This window comes from Bombus bifarius, unplaced genomic scaffold, assembly GCF_011952205.1.
Source record: "Bombus bifarius isolate JDL3187 unplaced genomic scaffold, Bbif_JDL3187 scf7180000008030, whole genome shotgun sequence".
NCBI classification, from domain to species: domain Eukaryota; kingdom Metazoa; phylum Arthropoda; class Insecta; order Hymenoptera; family Apidae; genus Bombus; species Bombus bifarius.
In genome coordinates, this window is record NW_022884401.1 from 976,314 (window position 1) to 998,502 (window position 22,189).

A 22,189-nucleotide genomic window follows, 5' to 3' on the forward strand; every position below is an offset into this window, starting at 1 on the left:
TTTATATTTATTTACATGAGAAATTTCTGAAACTAATTTCCGCAGTTAACTGGTTGAACTTATACAGCGAAGGTAAATTGGAACATCGCTGTTCCGAATTACATCTGCGTTACCCTAACGAAATCGTTATTTTCTTTTATTTTTAATTTACCATAAATTGGCCTTTTGCTGCAGATTCAGTTCAAGAAATATCAAAGTTACGATTCGTCGGTTAACAATGTCTTTGGTTAACAGATCGTTCGCTCTTATCGTTTGCGGTGTCACGAGTTGGATAAAGTTAGTAGCCTTTTAGGTAGTTTGGTATTCGAAATTACCAACAGTGTTCCAAATGCGCTGCACTTCCTCTATCTATTCTAATACGGTCTCGTAGCTTGACAAAACAATAACATACATTTACGCCACTTTTGCACGTTGTTTCGCTGCCTGGCGTTTAATAGCGCGATTAACCCCGTTCGTCACGCTCATTACGCTAAGATGGTAGAACGGAAAAGCTACCTCCGCTGGAAACAACGTGCCCAAAATCAAGCACGAAGCCGAATCTAGGTTAGATGGAATGCAAAGAATCGAGCAGTATCGAGTTTTATCGGATCTTTATGCTAATCGACGAGAAAAACTTGCGAAATAAGCCGGGTACACTCTCCGAATCCTTTTGTTCAACGAATCGTAACCGAGCGCAACTCTGACGTATACACTTGGTTGGGAATTCATATTGTAGGATTTTATTATTTATTTATTTATGGTGGATTAAACAGGCGTTGGTTGAACAGGAAACGATGGTTATTTAACGTGGACTAAATACAGTAATGTGCTATAAGTAAGACAAGTAAATAGTTAATTTACAACTCTCGTCATCACGGTTCCAACGCTCACAACACTTTGACTTCTCAACTCACACTGATCGTTAATTCGTCTTTCTCCCTTTGTCTTCCCTTAGCTTAGCATCCCTTTGTCTTTTCAAAGGCCAGGGTCACGTAGGTCCTTTCTCAGAGTAACTGTTCGACTGAAGGACCGACGACAAATTGATGGACCAGTCGGCACTTCGCCTTTCTCGCGACATTGTTTATGGTCCACCCAATATCTCCTAGCCATTTGTCTACGATACTACGATATGTACGCGATTCCACGGTTTAACCAGTTGTTTGTCGCGAGCTCTTTGAGAACTTTGAGAAACGTGTACCTAAAACGTGTCGCAAGAAGTAAGCGATGACGAGTATACTCGTCGAACACGGAGTACGCGTGGCTGTTATAATATAGAATCAAGTTGCAACGAAATGACTGTTTTATTTGCGAATGTTATTACTGACAGGGCTCGCGAGAGAAGAAAGAAAGGCAAAAGACGAATATTTCGCGTAACACGCAGCCAGCGATTGCCCGATCCGAAAACTTTCCTTCGTAATGCTTCCTCGTCAACGGCTGTTTTTCGTTCGGACGATGGCCAGACACGAAGAACAACGACGTTTATGAATTTCAAAAGACTCGGCCCCCATGATCGTACGTTTTCATAATCGCCGCCAATTAATCATTCTGTCGGCTCTTCTTATCCGACCTGTTTCACGCTCGGCTAAGCAAACATCGATCCATCCGACGCAAGCTCGAGATGAGACTCGTCGAAAACGAAGCAGAACGAAAAGGATGCATTGATTTTTCGCGCCGACTGAACGTCGCTCGAATAAAGAAGAAGAAAGAAAGAAAAAGGAAGAGAGAAGAAAGAACGTGAACTCTTTGCGAGGTTTGCCTTTCTTCCAGCATCTTTGCCTCGGTAATGAAAGTTTTTTAGCTCCCAAGAAAAGGTTTCGCGGAGTTTCACGAAGAGGACAGGAAGGCTGTTTGCGTTCAATGGGAATGTTCGATGACTTTTTCAAGAGGAAGTTTCGCGGAGGGGATCGTTTGCAAGAGAGAATCCTAGTTTCTCGGATCGGGGGAGAGAAATGGATGGCGAATGCTCGGAGAAGTTTTCTTTCGCGCGTCTCGTGTAGCGTGGAGCAGCGGTGAGCCACGGATAGGAGTTTATCGTAACGAGAGACGCGTTTACGCGGAACTAGCTGCCCTTTCTCTGACAATTTATCTTCCTCGTCATCTCTTTAAACGCCTGCTTCAGCAGTTAATTGAATTTCAAAAAACGCTATGATAACGCTACGTCGTCGAAGTACTTCGACGAAATACTTCGCGGACAATGTGGAAAATAATCGAAATAAACGTGGAATCGTTGTCGGATAATCCTAGAAGAATTTTTACGTTGAGCGGCAATATTTCCACGAAAATGGTAACTGCTACGCTTGGCAATAAAAACGGTACGTTAGATACAACGTTCTCGAAAAATGGCTTTTATCGATCGCAATTTTTTCCGACTGGGTCGAAAATAAAAAAAGAGGAGAACAGCGAGGAACAAGAGGAGCCGGGAACGACGAGGGATCGGTCATTCGGAGGCGGAACGGAGGCGGGTGTCATCGTTATTCCAATCGTAGTCGTCTCGCTACTTTTCATCATAGGTTTATCTCGGTCTTTTTTGGCTCTTTCTCTCTCCCGTATGTCGCGTTGTTCCACAAATAATGCAGCCACCGTCTTTTTTACGAGCTTACTGCAGTAAAAGGGAAATGATCCCCCTACTGTGTTCGAACGATCGATCGCTGGAGGGTAGTTTATCCGGCTCGAGGACTATACCGATTTTCCATCCGCTTTTCATTATGTTATCGTAGCTTGAGTCGAACGGGGCGATGATTTTCTGCGAAGGGAGAAAAGACACGAGCAGAAAGCCCATTGTCGGTATAATATTTCTGTATCAAGTGATATTTAAACCATTCACGGACTGATCGTCGCCGTAAATTGAATGAAACAAGAATTTAAAAGAAAACGATACCCGATCACGCTAACCTCGGAAGATAAAAAAAAAAAGCAGGACATAAACTTTATGCTTTAGTTTCATTCAGCAAGATACGAGGTACACGTTCGGATAATTTCAAGCAACCGATATAGTTATCGAACTTGCGGCGACAAGCGACGTTTAAAAGTGCCGTAATCGAACGTTCACGGTACTTACAGAACGTATAATAATCGCCATTGAGAGAATTTTTAATCGGCGCGGCTACGTTATTTTTAAACGTTACATATCTGTAAATTCGGCAAGGATATCAGTTACTTGAAAATATCTGAACGTGTATAGTACCTCGTATCTCCGACAATTAGCAGAACGCGTGTATCTTTTCTTTTTTTGCTCTTTTATTCTTGCGTAGTCGGCTATCATTTTTGAAAGACATTCGCTTTACTCGTTCCCTTTTAGTTTAATATTTGTCGACACCGTGGAAAACCTATAGGTAAACACGCTGTATCGATAAACTTTCTCGATGTTGTTTCGTTTGGTGGAAGCGAAATTTCTGAATTCCAGGTCGTCCCGAAGTCACAGTGTAGTAGATCGTCGAATTCATCCTGTACACGGCCAACAACTCCGTGAAATTCAAAATCGATTCCTTGTTGAAAAATATGTTTTTTTTCTTCTATATGAATCGATTAAGATTCAAATAGAAAATTCAAACTTACAGAGATCAATACGAAGACTGTAAGGAAAATCACGCGAGTGAATCATCTATTCCTAATCCGACTGTATCTAATAAAATAAAGAGAATTAACACAAGTTCGTCGCTTTGACTGTTGAAAGGCTTTAGAGAATAGATCGTTTCATAAATTTTGGTCGTGTTTCTTGGCTGGATTTTAATACGACGTTACTTTAATTCGTTAATGCAAATGTTACGTTAGTTTCATGATTTATCAGGAGAACCATCCTTCGGTTCGTCGTACGTTATTTATTTATTACGTTATTATTTATCCTCGATGCTTTGAAATATTATTATTATTATCTTCGTCAATATGATAGAACGATTCACGGTCAATAAACGAGCGATCTAGTTCCAGCGTGTACGAGAATCACGCGGGTTTCGCTAGTGAATGACCCGCGATTTGCATGACACAACTACTCGAGATCTCGCTAATTTAAGACGATGTGTTACGTTCGAATGACCTTACGTGGCTGATCACTGAACTCGTTTCAACGTACGCTATTGTGCCATGAATGAACATCTACGCTATTCTATCGAAAAAGTTGTACGCAAAACGAACGAACAATTGTACGCTATTTTATTTAAAAACAATAGTCTTGCGTAACACGAATGGAAATCTATACTATTCTATCTAAGAAAAGTTTCATACAAAATGAACGAGGATTTCTACCAATCTATTTAAAAGAAAAAAAAAAGAGTTTTACGTAGAACGAAGGAAAATCTACGCTGTTCTATCTAAGAAGTGTTTTACGTCAGATCTACACTATCCTATAAATAAAATAAATCTTCTGGACAATCTCGACGAAGGATAATTCGCGCGTACTCGTAAACAGACGCAATATATTCTGCGGAACGTGGAATAACTTTTCTAACAACGATCGTCTCGTTCGCGCGAGATATTATATTCCCAAACAACGAGTATGAACGTTAATGAAAATGTGTGGAATAACGACGAAGCTCGAACGATTCGATTCATAGCCCGGCGATTTAACGAGTATTTCTACGAAATCGACCAGGCATTTAATATTAGATTCTTAAGTCTGTGATTTATCTAACTGTGAATTTATCGTGTTTCGGGTTAGCCCGCTGTAAATTTAGTATCGCGTGATTTACGATATGGATCTAAGGAGAAATAAACCCGCGTGCAGAGAAAGCGCGTGTCTGGATCGAACAATTAAAAAAAAAAAACCTACTCACGAGAATTAATGCGCCATTCTGTTCCGACTTCTAAATTTACTGTCAACGTTCGCTCGATAACGACCCTTATATTACACCGGGTAGAACCATTCTGGTCCTCCGTATTACGCCATACGATCAAGATATTAGATTACGCGTATCGTGCAAGAGAGAAAAACGCGTAACAGCAGTTGGAAAATGTCCGAGAAGAGGAGGAGGAGGAGGAGGAGGAGGAGGAGGAGGATAGAATTCACCAGGACAGGGACCGAGTGATCCGTCTTCTGTTTATGACCGGTCGTTTTTCACGACAATACTCGAAAACTTTCGCGGTGATATAAAAGCTACCGTATGACAACGAGCGATGGGTCTGACCAGGAGTTCCTCTATCTACTGGAGATCGGTTTCGCGTCGGATGGACGAATTAGAGGATCCACGACGCGTCGCGTGGCTTCGTAGACGCGTATTGGGCTGGTCGCAGTGGCCAGTGGGACGATCTGTGCACGATGAAAAGTTGAATTTTACGATAATTTACAATTTCGCGATAATATCACAGATACTCGAAACGCACTGGTACTTTCTTCTTGAATGGACAGGTTAACACCTGAACTACCGACTGTCGAGACGAGGCTATTTCTTCCAAAATCGGTAAGAACCACCGGTGTTTAGAAAATACGTAATAATACTTTCATATTTGTCGATTTATTACTTTCTTGCAAAAGGAATTCCACGGTACGTGGTACGTTTTTATTAGACGAAATGTATTATACATCTGGCACAGTGATCGCTGAAGGAGGCTTGGCACGTTTATAAAATCGTAGAACCGGTCATTTTCACTGGTGCGGTAGTTGTAGCGTCAGCATCGCGATCGATCCGGAATTTTCCTGATGATCGACACCGTTGTATAGAACGATACGTAAAAATTCGTAAAAAATTGTACAAAACGAGGTCGACGATTACGGAAGAAAAGCAATTTTGGTCGAATTTCGAGTTTTAATGTTTAATCGTCTAACGTCTAATCGTAACGATACCATTCGTCGCTTGACGAATCTTCGAGGCTGATCTCCTAACGCTAACTTGCTCGTACCGTGTGCCTTTAAAGTTTCCGATATTTGCAAGCGGACAGAAAATTGCGTTAATTATTATTCGCTTGTCTGCGAAGAGAGACGTTACAACCTTGTAAGAAGATTATTTATACGATGTGGATGAATCATGTGGCCAGGTAAGTAGCAGTGACGTGGCATTGGAAGTTTTCACGGGCGAAAGCCAAAACTCATTAACGTCGCCTCGCGTTAATTTTTCGTCGACGACAGTTGATAGGCATCGATCGATACGTCTCTTTCGTGAACGCAGGATCGACGATCGTTTTTCTTCTCCCTCGCCGATTAATTTCAAACTCAATGTCAAACGTACCACGGCAGAGGGAAATACTTAAAAGTCCCATTAATTTGACCGAGAGAAAGGAAAAGGGAGGAAGAAAATTCTTTTTTCCCCTGCTTATCGAACTCTCAGCAAACTCTCAAACTGCATCGAACGTGCTACGACCAAACGATACTTACGAACGTTGCCAATCTGCTCTAACAAAAGAGCAGGGGAGGAAAAATTGAAAGAAAGAAGGGGAGCGATAGCTCGGAATAGAAAATAAAAAATCGTTTAACTCAAACCCGATTCAAACTCTAAGGATCTTACGTTTCATCCCGGACGACCCTAGTGAAAAGAGGAGAGTGCAAACTATCGTTTGATATTCCAGTCACGCCCTCACCGCTGGTATTTGAATCACTTTGTTACTGTCCGAGAAAGTTTCAATCCGATACCTTTAAATAAGCATGCCACTTCGCCCTCTTATTAGAGAGAAAGAAACGCTGTCTCATTTTTAACCCTTTTATTGCTAAAGGTGACTATAGTCGATCAACTTCCATTTAACGTGCACGATTCGTAATATACTGCAGCTGACTATTGTTATTAAACCACGCTCTTTCTCTGCATAAAAAAATGATTATAGATTGTACATTCAGTCTCGAGTGTATCTTGTATAATAAAGATGACCGTAATCATTTAACACAGTCGATTCGTATTATAGCGGAGCTGACTATTCTTATTCAACCAGGTGCTTTCACTGCATAAAAAGATGATTAAAGGCATTCAGTCTCGAGTGTGTCTTGTACAATAAAGATGATCGTAATCATTTAACACAGTCGATTCGTAATATATCGGAGCTGACTATTGTCGTTCGACCGCGTGCTTTCGCTGCATAAAAATATCGTTATAGTCGTTCGGTGTCCAGTGGTTGTTGTACAACGGAGATGACAGTAATCATTTAATACGGACGATTCGTGATATACTACAGAGGTGACTATAGTCACCCAACTTTGTACTTTCATTGTATGTAAAAGTCTATTATAGTCACTGCGCTACGTGTCTAAATATTTCTGAATATACAGGGTGGTTGGTAACTGGTGGTACGAGCGGAAAGGGGGGTGATTCTACGCGAAAAAAGAAGTGGAAAATATAGAATAAAAATTTTTCCTTCGAGGCTTTGTTTTCGAGAAAATCGACTTTGAATTTTCGGTCGGTACGCGTGCACTTTATCGCGTCTCGTTATAACGGATCTCACTGTGGATCGTTGTCTCGATTGACGTTATTTTTTAAATTTTTTCAATTTTTATTCCATATTTTCGACTTCTTTTTTCGCGTAGAATCACCCCCTTCCAGCTTGTTACCAACCACCAGTTACCAACCACCCTGTATATCGATCACAACGAAAGGGCTAATCGTTCGTGAATCGGCTCGTCGATCAATCGAAATAAATAAAAAAAATGCTCACTGATATTCAGATTATTTATTATTATGGCCAGATGGTCGATAGACGAGCGTAAACATCTAAAAGGAACGGTGAAGGACTATTAATCACGCCGGTCACGTCCATGACGTGGATCGCGTGTACATGACGTTATTGTGAAAGTAATTCCAGCGACCGTTGCCAAATTCGACCCATTTACCTCCACGGAAAAGGAATATTTTTTGAAGAAATTTTATTACGATCCCCCGTATAAATTTCGCCTCTCGGCTACAACGAGATACGATTTTTTTTATTCTCTGCTCTCATCTCCATTGCTCATATTGTAAAGCAGCACGACTACGTATATCGTGAGGGGAAAGTAAAAGCCGAGTCTCGAGATTATTGTTTCTTCGATTACAGTCACTCGCGCGCTTCGTTGGGCAAGCGGAGAACGAGAGTTTGCGCGATCGACACTCCAACGAACTGGAAGGATATTTTATTCGTTGTTTGATCGGAGAAGCAGTTCGTCAAACGAACGACGTCTTTTATATTCTATTACAACGTGTTCTTTCATTTTATTTCCTTCCATTTCATTTTATTTCATTTTATTAGATACGAAACTTTCGTTACGTTGTACTCGCAACTTTCCTTCTTCTTTTACGCGATCCAATCTCTTTTCTTTTCATTACAAGTCTCGTATCCGATAGCGTACGCGTTCTTCTGATTTAAATTCTTATGATTTTCTCTTAACGATTCTTCATACCGAAGAATTTATCGTTCCCGTTAGAGGCTAGTGTCTTTTAGACGATTAATTAACAGCTGCGTTTTGAATTATATTTACAATTGTGTATCGTAATTGCATGTATTTTTATTCTGTTTGTTATTCTTAACTATTTATCTAGAATGTTATTTAAAGAAATTCAGCAGGTTTACGTAACAAGTATTTAATCGCAAAGATGGTGATGAAATTAGGTCAACCGTAAGTGGAGTAGAGATTATGTAAAACTATGATAAGTAAAATTGCTTCGAGTTACATTAACTGTAAATTTCTCAGAAAGTTACGCAATTCCTAAGATCGGACAGAGATTTCTCATTCGTCGATTATATTCAAACCTCGAGTCGTTCGGTAACGTAGCGACTAAATTCGTCGAAACACTTGCTCGACGATACGTTATTTACCAATCAAGTAAAGATCACGTACGTCCACGCCGATACCTACTCGTAGCTAAATTAAATATCACGTACGTACAGCGTACGTGGACAGTATTGACCTATATAACAAATTCCAGAACTCAAATGTCAGGCGACATAAGGCTGGGAACTCAATATACCCTGAGACATGTACTACCATGCATACTTATAGACATTCCTGTTGAACCAAGTTGGAGATATCGCATAAAACCGACCAACGAAACTAAATAACGAAAGTCTGAGTACGAAGAGATAGCAAAATTTTGAATACAAGGTGTCATACAACGAAACAACGTATTTACGATCGTACGAAAAGAAATCTTCTCAGCTTCTCAGAGTTAAACTATCTTGAAGAGGCGCATGTAACTACAAGAAGATATTTTTACCAGATATTCGAGAATGATTATCTTTACGCCATTTCTGGACACGATTCTTCATTCTCAGCGCAAAGGAACCAACGTCGAAGAACGCAGTCTAACGAAAATTTCGTTACCGTATCTGCTTCTCGCGATCGCACGTCGCTGCTTGGCATTGACAGTGGCCACGTAAATTTTATAGCAGAGGTTCGACCGCTATTCGCCAAAGCGCTACGAAACCTTCTACTTGTAGCGATACAACCAAGGATGAGCGAACGTTGGTGGAGAACTAAGGCCAGCTTGATAGCGGTGTGAGTGGTAATTTGGCCATGTGACGCAAAACCCACGGAATTATAAATACAGCAAATTTCAACAGGTAAGAATGGAAACGTAACGTAGACCTGCCTCTTGATTCGGTAGAAGCAAATTCGAAATTATTCGTAACGCTATCAATGCCAAGCAGCGACGTGCACGTTGTAACGCGACGTGTTTGTCAGTAGGAAATACGAACGGCCAAGGAATTTTTTCTTAGAGGAATTCTGCGCTCTCTCTCTCTCTCTTTCTCTGCCCCTCGACGTTTTACTTTTGATATTGTCGCGCTACAAATACCTTAATGAATGAACGCGATCCTACGAGAGTGAATTTCCTTCGAAATCGAGCGTTCTGCGCCAGATTCCATCGGGGTGACGAGTCGCGATATAGGTCAGAGCGAACGTCGTCTCTGGTTATCGAGATTCCATCGTGCACGAGAGAAAAACGGGGTAAAAGCGAAGGAAAAAAAGAAACCAGAAGAAAGAAAGAGACGAAGAGGAACAAAGAGGGGAGAGAGAGAGAGAGAAGGAAAAATTGCAAGACCGCGAGAAACGCGCGCAGACGTTTGCCAAATGAATTTTCGTTTCGCTTTGAGGCTTGTCACCCTTGATAAAATGGTCGGGGAGAGAGGGATCGATCCCGACGAGAAAGAATCTCGGCGTGTCGACCGACTCTCGGACGATCGAGAGCCGGTAATCCGGAAATATTCGTGTCACATCTGTACCGGATACATCACTTTTCTTGGGTCACGCTCGCTGCGCTCGAAACGCCACTTCTCCCCGATGATTGCCCACCGGTGTCAGTGTTTTTCGTTCGATCGCTGCCGCTATTCATAAACATTATTTTCTCCCGGATATTCTTGGAAACTATCGGCTGAATGAACTTTGGAAAATTTCCTCCTTTATTTTTCGCGTATCGTCGTATTTAAGAGGATGTTCCAAGTCTTCGATCGGAGAAGATTCGAGAAGAGGTCGAGAAGAAGTTGCGGGGGAGTTTTGGCGAAATTTTTCTCACTCTTATCCCATCTTCCGGTGTTTGCGAAAATTTTGCGATGTTTAATTTCGAGACTTTTGTAAATTGTATTTGTAAATTGGATGCTTCGGTCGAGCGATCTTTTTTTCTTTTTCCCATCGTTTCCGCGGCTAACGTTGCGCTCTCTGCGAATATACATTTAATCGATTACCACGAAGCTAACGGTAACGCGACTTTGGAACAGGACGATTCCTACTAATACGAGATGCACGTACGCCTGTTCGATTTACATATTTTCGTATTTCGCTTACACAAGTACAGAGCGAGCTAATAATAATGTGAAAAATCCGCGCGACGTTCCACTGCGGGCCGAAACACATTCTCGCGTAAAATAGCTAAAAATGGTAATTTCGTATTTCAGGACCACTGCCCTGTAAAGAACAGAGAATCTGACTTATCGCGTCTCTCCTCCGCGGTCTTCGCTTTTCGCTAAACTTCTCCTAATTCTACGACGCTACGATCTTCATCTATCAACGTCGAATGTGGCGATTATTCGCAATTAACGAAAAGTCAGCAGAAATGTACCTTCATCGTGGACGATCGTCGAACAACGAATTGTTTCCTACAAACTCGATGAATATTCAACGACGAAAGAATTGAGAAACTACCCCGGATTATCCGTGGGATTGCGTGTTGTCGCAAACGAACACGTTCGGCCAATTAACGAACCCTCGCAGCTTCCTATCGAGGAAACGGGTCTCCGTCTTCAGGTCCAATTTTAGGCGAACGAGCTGTTGACCCGAAACGTTGCACGAGATTCGTTTCCGCGTCGTGAATCGACGCGAACTCCACGACCTGGAGCAGCCACTTGAGCGTGAAAGTCGTTGGCGAATAAAAAGTTGTCGCCGGCGTGAAAATACATGTGCAACGCGAGAATCCTAACGACCAACTAAGCGGAAACGGCGAGTACCATTTTTCCTACTTTCGTTCTTCCATTTTTTCCGTATTCCTTTAACGTTTTCCTTTAACGTTCGCTCACGCTCTTAATATCAGCTCGACCATCGACTGAATATCGTTGTTCCTATTGTCGTAACTCGATAAATATTACGCGTGAGATTTTCCAAAGTTACAAGTTGCTGGATGTGCAGAGCGAATTTTGGAGATTGATCGACTGATAGAGAACCGTGTTCTTCGTTCGTTTCTACTAGGGAACCTCGTATCTGCTTGTACAAGTCCTTTAATCCGAGTATTTTATTGTCCGGATACCTAGATAGCTGTTGCAAGAGAAATGCTCAATGTTACGGTACGAGAGTTAGTATGGTTGATCAAACAATTTTGGTTACTCGTGATAGTCTTTACGAACGATTACAATTTTTCAAAACGATTACGGATAATCGTTATCGACGAGGGAAATTTGATTTTAGTTACCGTACTGTAACCGATATAAACGAATTTTGTATTTTTTCGTTGCCGGTAACCGTTATCGGTGATAAACATTTTTCCTGCATATTGTCGATTGTTGTTAACGTTACTTAGAATTAGCATATATACTTATTTACGATATAAAAAGAATTAACTATGAAACTTGTATATGTTATCGAGCAGATGCTATGAAAATGTATGAAAAGAGGAATTTTTTTTTTTTTATTTATTTGTTGAAATTACAATCAATTCTCGCGTTGAGAATTTTCAGTAATTTTTCTGGCGTGGCGCAGTGACATGGCTGTTTATTTACAATAAGTTAATACTTGTTATAGATAGGTATAATTTATAAGTGAAAAATATTGTCGTATAGTCGTTCGTAGTAAAAATATTGAACTAAACTATATTTTGGATTTTATCCTTTTTTTTTTATATCTTCATGGCGATTTTTTGCTCAATAAAATATACAAGTTTTCCTGTGTTGTCGACGAATATCAATTATCAGTACCGTTAACGACGATCGAACATAGTCAGAAAAAAATGGTTGTCGTCGATATTGGTCAGCGGTAACCAGAGACAAATTCTTCGCCATCGATAATGGTTATCGGTAACGAAAACAAAATTCGGGCCATCGATAATGGTCACCAGGAAGCAGAAAAAATCCCGGTCATTTATATCGATTACTGGCAACCGAAATGAAATTCCTGTCGTCGATAACGTTTATTGGTAGCCAAAAAACATTTTAATCCTTCATAATGGTTATCCGCAATCGGAACAATCGAAAATTACTATTTTTTGGAAAGTTTCTTTCGGATTCATCGATAACTGGTTTCCATTTAAATGAGACTGAATTTCTGCTCAACCACTCGCTCAAAAAGTATTTAAAGCAACTGTTACTTCGGATCTCAGTCGTTGACAAGTAAGAGCGCATTTATTTCCCAAACAACTGCAAAACAACAATAAATATAAATAAATAAAACTATATACAGGGTGGTTGGTAACTGGTGGTAGCCGAAAGAAGTCGAAAATATAGAATAAAAATTAAAAAATTAAAAAAATAACGTCAATCGAGACAACGATCTACAGTGAGATCCGTTACAACGAGACGCGATGAAGTGCACGCGTACCGACCGAAAATTCAAAGTCGATTTTCTCGAAAACAAAGCCTCGAAGGAAAAATTTTTATTCTATATTTTCCACTTCTTTTTTCGCGTAGAATCACCCCTTCACCCTTTCCGCTTGTACCACCAGTTACCAACCACCCTGTATAACGTACATACACGATGTTTCAGAATACGTAATCAGCAAGAAGAAGGTAAGTATGTGTTGGCAATACCACCTAATGACAAAATCCGCAATCGCTTAGTTGCCAATCCAATAATTCGAACGAAAGGAAGAGAACGAAGAGTACAGTTTTAACTTTAAACAAACAATATGAAATTTTACACAAACACAAGAATCCCTAGCGACTTGGTGGAAGCGTATGCTTCATCTATCGCGCGTTACATAGACCAGCGAATTTCGACAAGCATCGTAACTACGAGAATTGTATTCAGCAGCTAATAAGCGCCAAGCGAACGACGGATAACGCTCGACAAGTTTGCCAAACAGATATCGCATAGTTTAGAAAAGTTCGCAAGAAACGCGCAAACATGAGAATGGTTTGCGATGAACCGACGATGAAGATTTCTCATCCTCTGTGCAACGTTCTCAGCCGATTTTCCTTACGAGAAATTGCAATTGCCGGAGCGATCGTGGCAAGCGTATTTGCGCTGTTCTAATAAGAAAAATAAATAACGAAATGCGTAACAGTTGCATTACGAACGAGACGATCCGCACAAATGTCTCTCCGCTTTCGTAACTCGTTCGAGCTTCTTATTTACCTTCCATTAGTTGACCAAAGAAAAAGAAGAAAAAAGGAAGAGAGAAAGAAGAACGGAAGCGGAAAGAGAAAGAGAAAGAGGAAGAGGAAAAGTGAAAAGAAGGAAGAGGAGCGCGTTATAATTAGAACGAACAGCCCTACTAAATGGGAGTAATTAACGGAGCAAAAGATTCACGTCCGTTCGACGAAAGGATGAATGAAACGGCATTGCCTTCGACGCTGTGCTTTTCGAACCTGCTTCTCATTTTCTATAAATAATTCTCATCGATGTAAAAGCGTGCACTGCGGCGGCGTATACCGAGCGCGCTCTCTCTCTTTCTTTCTTTTAAAAACGGCGCTGATTTATTTTTCGTGCAGCGCGAACGAGATTAATCGGCGCCTAACTGCACGCCGAGATATCGGTCGTTGAAAGAGCCGATGTAGAACCGTCTTTACGTAATAAATGGAGCAACTGTTGATCGCGGAACGATTGCCAGCCAGGGGGTTTTTCCCTCGTTGGAAATTTATGTAACACTTTTCTCTCTCTCTCTCTCTTTTTTTTTGCGAGTTTTTCTTGATCTTCACAGTTACCAGTTATTCCGGTGACAAATTGCGAAATCGATTATTCGAAAATTTAAGAGAAACGTTTGGCTGGTCGGTGCTTACACAGTGGAGATTTTGCATTTGGAGTTTCCACGGGGACGAAGGATGGGGAAAGATACCGTGGACAGTGAAATTTTATTGGATCGAGCGACGAGTTTGTTCGACTCTGTTCGGTGTACGGAAGAGCGTAAAAGTCGCTTAAGGACTGGATTCTAAAGGTTCGTAGTTGAAGGACACAGATTCAGAGAAATGGCACGAAGAAACGACGATCGACGTTGATCAGGTCGATTTTATGTGAAAGTAAAGACTACGCTCTTAACGTGCACTTTGAGGAATTTCTGCTCTATCAACTTCTAACTCCTCTGATTATCCATGGAAGTTCCACAAAAGATGGTTCGATTGATAGATTTCTTAAAGAACGCGTAAATTAGAGAACTTTAAAGAACTTTACGAATTAATTAGAACTTTGCCAGCAACTGGAACGTAGTGCCAAAGACTGGCATAAGAACAAGGAATTATTAACAAGGGAACGTATACTCGCGCACAGTGCTATAGCGTACAAACTTACAGACGCCTTGGCTGATAAATTTTAGGATAACGAAACGAAATAAACTAGAGGATACGAAGTTAATGCAACGATCCTTAACTGGTAATCCGCAGACGCCACTGGAGCCACAAAGTCCTCGCAAGCGAAATACTGTCGTATTATCCGAGTAAAGGATACTTAGTACACGTGTTTGTTTATTTGTATATATTATAATATAAATTTTTCCTCTTCAAAATGCAAGCTTCTTAAGCTTCGAGTGCATGCAGTCTTTTTTATATTTTTTACTGTTTAAAAAAATGTCTGAAAATACGTTGAATTCGTCGTTAGATGATATCGCTATGGAGCAATTTTTAACATTACGCGTTACTTGATTTTTTAAGATTTTTTAACATTTAGACGAAACGAGATTTAAAGAAGAATACGAGGAAAATGAAAAAATTCTGAATATTATTGGTCACGATACATCTGGTCATAATACAAAAATACGATGCACGGTTAAAAGACGTGATCTTTGTATTTTCTTTATGACAACTGCAGCTATAGAATCGCTATATCAGAGCTAGATACAGAAATAGCTATGGCATTGTTTCTCCGTCGATTTACCGACTGCTGACAATCAATAATTGGCGATAATTTCCAGCTCCGGTTTCCTGGGTAGAGCGCGAATTAATCTCGACGACCTGCGTCGATTAATCAACTGCGATTCCACAGACGAAGGAAGATAAATTGCTTCGCTTTTCAAGTGGCCTCTTCTCCGCGCTATCGCCTTCTATTCCTCTGGCCTTTTCCTGCAACCGACTTCCTTGGTGAAAAGAAAAAAAGGGGGGCGGGGGAGGGGGAAGGAAAAGAAGAATATCGCGAAATTGAAAGAAGATCAAATCATTGTGAAGAAAGTTACGGTCGTGGTAAGAAGATCGCGGTGGAAGAAAAAATCACGGCGAAAGGAAGGAACCTTCGAAAACTTTTTAGAGAAGGAAAGTCGTTTCGTTAAAACGACAAAGAAAGAAAATAGGAAAGGAAAGGAGCCGAAAGACGATGGCAAGAAGGTTGCTTAGAAATTTTATTTTAGAAAATTCCTCGTCGCTGTTCGTGAAAAGAGGAGACGCGATAAAAAGTCGTGGAGGAAAAAAGTGACTTTAGACACTCGTTTCGCCCGCGGGAAAACTCCTAATGAACTAATCCTGTCTCTCCGGTAACGCTGTGCCTGGAGAAAACTTCTTTCGCTTTTTACCTTTGTAGAGAAAACTTTTATAAAAACGGTCTTAAACAAAACCAAAGAGAGAAAGAGAGAGATTCGCCGAGACTCTGTCTAAAACGAAGATCTCATCGTGGAAAGTCGCATGGGAAATTCTACTCCGCTAGAGAAAAAACGAAAGTTGAAAACAGATATAATGGTACACTATGTTCCGCGAGAAGAACTTCGAGGAAACAGGAATATACATCTCGAAGAAAGCGAAGAATAGGAAAATATTCTTCAGGACTCTATCTTGAATCTATCGAATTTCTAACTCGACAGCGGATTTTTATGCAAATTTGCGTTTTTGAGAATATAATTAAACAGATAGAAACTCGGTAGAAAATTGTTTCATCGATCAATTAATACAGAAAGCGTCGTACTTCCGACATCTCATATATTTCCTCACGCTGTGTAGATTTTCTAAAGTGACGCACTGTCAAATTTCCCATAAATGTATGAAAATCTGTTAATCATGGTCTATCAATAGACATTCGAACCTAAGATACACGACGTTTAGTACAAATAAGAAAATAAATGTTAGAACCCTCTACAACGATACTATACGGTGATGCTATGTAATATAATAGCGGGGGCTAACATTAGATCGTCCCAAAAGTTTCTTTCATTGTGTAATACACGTAATTTTCGAAAATTTTGGACAAACGCGAACAGATAGACGAGAGAACAAATCGTAGACGAACGTATACCGTTTGGTTCTCGAAAAAATTCGCATTTGGAGAAGAATGCGAATTTCGCAGCCCCTTTTTTAATTTGGCCACGACTTCCTCCTTGAAGAGCACACAAACGAAAATGTTGATCGAACGAACGTGGACGAACCGTAGAATATCCCTTAGTTTCTGCAAGAATTGGCACTCGGTGAATGCCGAGTTCGGTTGCTTCGACTCCTCATTTCCTCGATTCCTCGCCGTTTCCTTGATCCTAAACCACGATCTATAAAATATCGACTGTCTTCGAGTCGAGAAGGATCAACGTCTAGCTATGTAGGTCGGCGATCATCAGCCGTACTTGTACGGATTATACTTCATACCTTTTGCCTTTAGAAGATGCTATCCCGCGCCTTTGATGCCACGTTCCTGTATTCTTGGAAGCGTTCGTCATTGTACCGTGCGATTTCATTTTTATGGCTCTCCACCGGGACGACGTTTTTAATGCTCCACGCTGCTGCTTTTCCTCCTCTCCTCTCTTTCCCTTTTCTCTCTCTCTCTCTCTCTCTCGTTTATATTTCTCCTTCGTTTTATCTTACCTCCTAAAGACAGACTTTTATGGCTAGAGCACTCGTTGCCTCGATGCATTATGACGACAAGTATACGATGCACGGTGTATTCAGCTATATAATTAGGTTGAATTTATACCTTTACTAAAGTTTTACTAGCTTTTTTTCACAAGATCATCAAACGTCGTTATGTCACATCTGCGGTGACTCGCCAAGGTATTGCAACATTTAGCCAAAGAAAATCTTGATGTACATATTGTATAAAACGCTTTGAGATTTCACCGATCCTATAACGAGGCACGAAGATGCTGATTAGGTATACAATTTGAAACATTTCTCAAAATCTATATATATATATATATATACATATATGTATATGTATGTATGTAGAATAAAGAAATAAGAAACGTGACTTATCAATGATAAGTTATCATGTTCCTGCTTCGTGGTCTACGTATAAAAGTAACGACCAGGCTGCAGATATTTGTGCAAATTCTATATTCACATCTTTACGGATATCATTGAAAAACTGTAATATGGATAAAAAATTGTTTTATCCATTAAATATATATATATATGAAGAACGCTATACGTACTAACATTTTTTACGTGTCTGTATGTTATGTATATTCTGTGCATTTGTGTATCTCCAAATTGTCCATGAACGCATGAGAATCTGCAGTCTAGTGGTAACAGTTGTCCTTTCAAGAAAACGTAAACAAACTCTCTACGTAGCTTAATATTTACGATTTAACTAAATTTAGATCATAAAATTATTAGAATATTAAAAGAGCTTTTAACAAAACGAGTATCAAAGAATCATCCTCCTGTGATAAAATATACTAAATATAGTATAGTATATATAGTAAATATAGTATAAGATATGTTTTTGTTTAAGAACATTAAGCATCACGATGATTTAATAACGTTATAATTCATTTTCGCCGAGATTCCATAATAGATTGAAATTATTGTAGCCTTATTTGTTTGCCGTGTACCCGTCTAAGTTATTCCGCGGTCACACGCAACACGCGAGCCTAACTTCGCGTGACCGATGAGAAGCATGCACGGCATGAAGCTTTAATTTAGCTAACGCAACTGCCCGATTAAGAAACTTCCCTGAACCGCTTCACTTTCCACTTTTTCGATCGACCAATATTATCTCTGAATAACATAATCACTACAAGCCTGTTGAAAGCCCTTTCCCTCGATCGTGTTGATTGGAGACTTAACGTCATCCCGATGTTCGTTGCCGGGAATTCTTATTCTCGCAGGTTTTCATCCTGACAGTGATTTTCTGCAAAGTAGTTTACCGTACCGGGAATTTTATATTAGATTTCTGACGAAGTGCATTTACCTTGTCCTGATTTTCCTTGCATCTTTACTTCTGCACAGTTCCATTTTTATTATTTTATCTTCTACCGTATCTTAAAAGTTTGATGAAATCTCTGAATTCAACTTAATTTTATTCTATACACGATTTACCTAGAAAACAAATTACAAAACACAATATATAAGGATAGAGTAGAAGAGGTTACTTGATCGATCAATTAGAGGTTAAATGTTAAGAATTCGTTAATAATTTACAAAGAGTAGAGAAGGAAAATATAGGACAAGAATTATGCGACACTAGAATTTTAAGTTATCTTGGTCGGCAGTAAATAATAATTTTTAGTTGTTGGATCAAAGATTTAGTAAACACATAGTAGATAAGAGTCGGTTATTTTGATGGTAACGTAATTTACGATGCACTCTATAAAATCGACATTTTAGTGCGCTATTTCCTGCACAGTTATATTTTCTTCCACTTCCGGTGGCGTTCTAGGTCAGCTTGCAGCCAGTTCCATTACAATTTTAATTTACTTATCTTTCCCAGAAATATCTTCCACGAACATTTCGATAATACTCAATAGCTACAATTAGATTCAGTCTACGAAAATACTACTTTGGTAAATGTCTCAAAGGAATCTTAAATGAACAGTTTCAATAATGGAAGTAATAATTGTAATATGAAAGTATGGAAGCAATAACGATCGAACAGACGAAACGGAAATAGACTCGCGTAGTAGTATGCAGCGTAGCAAGTCAGACGAACAGACGTTTCCGACTGTACACACGGAAAACTACGGCCAACTTGTCCCGAAGAATACTTTCGGATGGAATCCAGGCCAGAAAAAAGTTCCAATTACCACGTTGTTCGTTTTTCTCTCGCTTCCTGCGCGCAACCAAACTGCAAATGTCACTTTTTTCATTCTTTCGTTTCTGATCGCCTTGTACGAATCCCATCCGTATTCAAAGATGCGATTAATTTTCTCGATTATGCCTCATATAGAAACGTGTCATTTCAGATTAACAGGTTAATATAAAATTATAAGAATATGTTGTATGCACAGTACAAGTAAAGTGCAGATAAATACTAGATGCGACGACAATGGCGACATCTCTATTTTAAGCGCCGAGAGTAAAAAGGAAAAATTAATAACGACACGTGACGGTTGGCAAATTGTTGTTTTGAAACTTGATACTAGCTGCACGAAAACACGTGAATAAAGGGAGTGGAAGTCGAGAAGAGAGTGGAGTTGGAAAGAAACGTTTTAGTTTTGACAGATAGTTTGGACATTTGAATAATTGCGCGCTTCTTGACCAGTCACGTGGTAATTGTTTCAAAGTACATTCGCATAACCTATATTTTCATTTAATTTATTTCAATTTATCGTAATTCAACTTATCGTATTAGATTACTGAAGTTTGGTGTATTTAATTTAATTTTATACCTTACATTCTCCGTGATAGATATTAATTATATAATTGCGTGAAGTTGGAAATTCTAAAATTGATGTAATACTAAATTGTTACGATTCCAAAGGACCCAATGATATCAATTAATATCAGTTTCTAAACGTGAATTTTAAATTAAAGTCCTTAAACCGCTCCTGGCAATTACTCAAAATGTTAACGCGTCAAGGTCTCAGCGCCTCATCCGATGTCAAACCTTTCAAACTCTCAAGGCAAAAGTTCGAAGGACCTCCGTGCAACCGCGCGACCACACTACTCGAAAAGCCGCGCGAACGAAAGAGACGCAACGAAAAAGGAAACAACAGCGAAACACGATCTTGGAAGCATCGTTCGAGTTCGATACGCTTCGAAATATATCGTTGTCAAAATAATGATACGCGAGAAGACATGCCGCAATAGCGTATTTGCATCGAAAACCTGGTTAAGAGCAGATTTTATACAATATTGCTTCCTTCGTAGATTTGTCTGAACAAAGGAGATTATTTATTTACAATTAGAATAACGACTTAATTCGCCCTCTTCGGTTAACAAATTAAACATATAAATGTTTATAAATTATAAACTGATTTCAAAAAGAATTGTACGAATAATTGCATCATCTATTATAGTTATTTTACGGCGAAATAATAACCTAAATGTGATTTACGTAAAAAAAATTTCTTTCAACTTTTCAATGCAAATACCCGTACAGTAACTTACGAAAGTGTATAAACATTTGCCATAGTAAAACTTTCATATATGTATTACGTGTGTTATATAAATACTTTTATGACCGTTGCAAAATATATGCTTGCACTAAATATCTTATAGTTTCTATGTAGATTTTCAAATTTGTTTCAGATTTGTCCAGTATAACACACGCAATATACGCATAACAGTTCTCTATGATTAAGTGTTCAAATACTTTCACTAACCAGTCTCAAAGTCAAATGGCAATGCAGTCTTGATCTGAAAGTGGTTGACAAGGTACCGAATTTTAAAATTGTCCCTTCGCAAAACTCTTATATTTCTTTTGTTCATATGCCATGTGTATTATGTATATACTCACAGTTTAGTAAGATTGACTGTGGATGGAAGTACAGTGACATCGAGAGGCTCCAGGATGGACAGGAATCCAGCCCCGCGGCAGGAGAACTCCCGTCCGTCGGCAGTGACGTTGCAAGATTCCAGGAGACCGGGTCCACTAGAGGAACCTGGCTGTTCCTCGGCGGAGCAAATCCGGCAGAGGAACATCGCCAATATGACAGCAGCAGTGGTGATGCCGCGGCTGGACTGCGTGCACATGCCGGCCAGCTTCTACTAGGCTTCTCTTCCTTCCTTCTGCCGGAGTCGCCGCGCCCAGGACACGTTTCACTTCACTGCATTATATTTGTCAGACTGCATTATTACATTTATCACATTGGGACCACGATCCCCTCAACGCGCGAAAAGACGGACACAACGACACGGCATACAGAGAAGCGTAAGTACGCGCGGCGTGTTGAGGAGCTTACGTTAGTTGTGTTTAAGCTCGCGAAACGGATAACACGCGCGAACACTTGCCCCAGGACCGAATTACAAACGAATAAACCGTACAGCACGGCGTACGTTTACCGACTGACAGCGCGGGTACGTGCGTAACTGAACCAATCCGCCCTCTTGTTGGAAGCGCTTCCCCCACCATCACCGCGTTCGCCGCCTCGAGCCAATCAACTTTCTCCGTAAAATGCCGCTACCGATACTGTTCGAGTTGTAATAGACTCGCGGCAATCGGCACTTCGTGATCTCCCGTATATAGAGATCCGATCGATTTTCTTCTTTTATTTCGTCTCTTTTAGATTCAGGGTGATTGAGTAGGCGATTGAGAATGTCTCGATGGTCGGATGTTGACCTGGTGATGGCAGAATAGAAAGAGGAAGATCGTATACCGCGTGGTATTTCTTCGGAGAATATATAATTAATAGGTCGAGGATTTGTATACATTTATATATAAAAGCGTACTCAACGCGTTAAAGATTTTATTAAATACGTAAAAAGTATTCATAAGTGGATTTAATAGATTTAAAGGAAAACAAGTAGTTACGTTGTACGTATTTCTTTCTGCCGAATATAGTAAATAATGTTCAAGGAATGAAATTTAAATTATATACAACCGAATAAAATCAAATATAAAAGG

The 22,189-nt window shown here is 39.9% G+C and overlaps 1 protein-coding gene and 2 long non-coding RNA genes across 4 annotated transcripts in view; all 3 read right to left on the reverse strand.

The window, feature by feature from the left end:
- The window catches only part of LOC117207464 (lutropin-choriogonadotropic hormone receptor), a 37,799-nt gene extending 15,831 nt beyond the window's left edge, over positions 1 to 21,968 (reverse strand). Inside the window, exon 1 of one of the 2 annotated variants that reach the window (XM_033447742.1) lies at positions 21,083 to 21,968. In XM_033447742.1, the coding sequence (XP_033303633.1) occupies positions 21,083 to 21,318 (236 nt within the window). In that variant the 5' untranslated portion in view covers positions 21,319 to 21,968. The remainder of the gene's footprint in view (positions 1 to 21,082) is intronic. The other variant, XM_033447741.1, reaches the window with a different exon arrangement.
- Positions 16,688 to 17,521, reverse strand: LOC117207476. The gene is made up of 3 exons (XR_004487522.1): positions 17,378 to 17,521; positions 17,053 to 17,271; positions 16,688 to 16,955 (listed from the first exon to the last, which is right to left on the reverse strand). It is a non-coding gene; the product is annotated as an uncharacterized LOC117207476 (long non-coding RNA).
- Positions 18,154 to 20,018, reverse strand: LOC117207475. The gene is made up of 2 exons (XR_004487521.1): positions 18,826 to 20,018; positions 18,154 to 18,723 (listed from the first exon to the last, which is right to left on the reverse strand). It is a non-coding gene; the product is annotated as an uncharacterized LOC117207475 (long non-coding RNA).
- Positions 21,969 to 22,189: the final 221 nt, after the last annotated feature.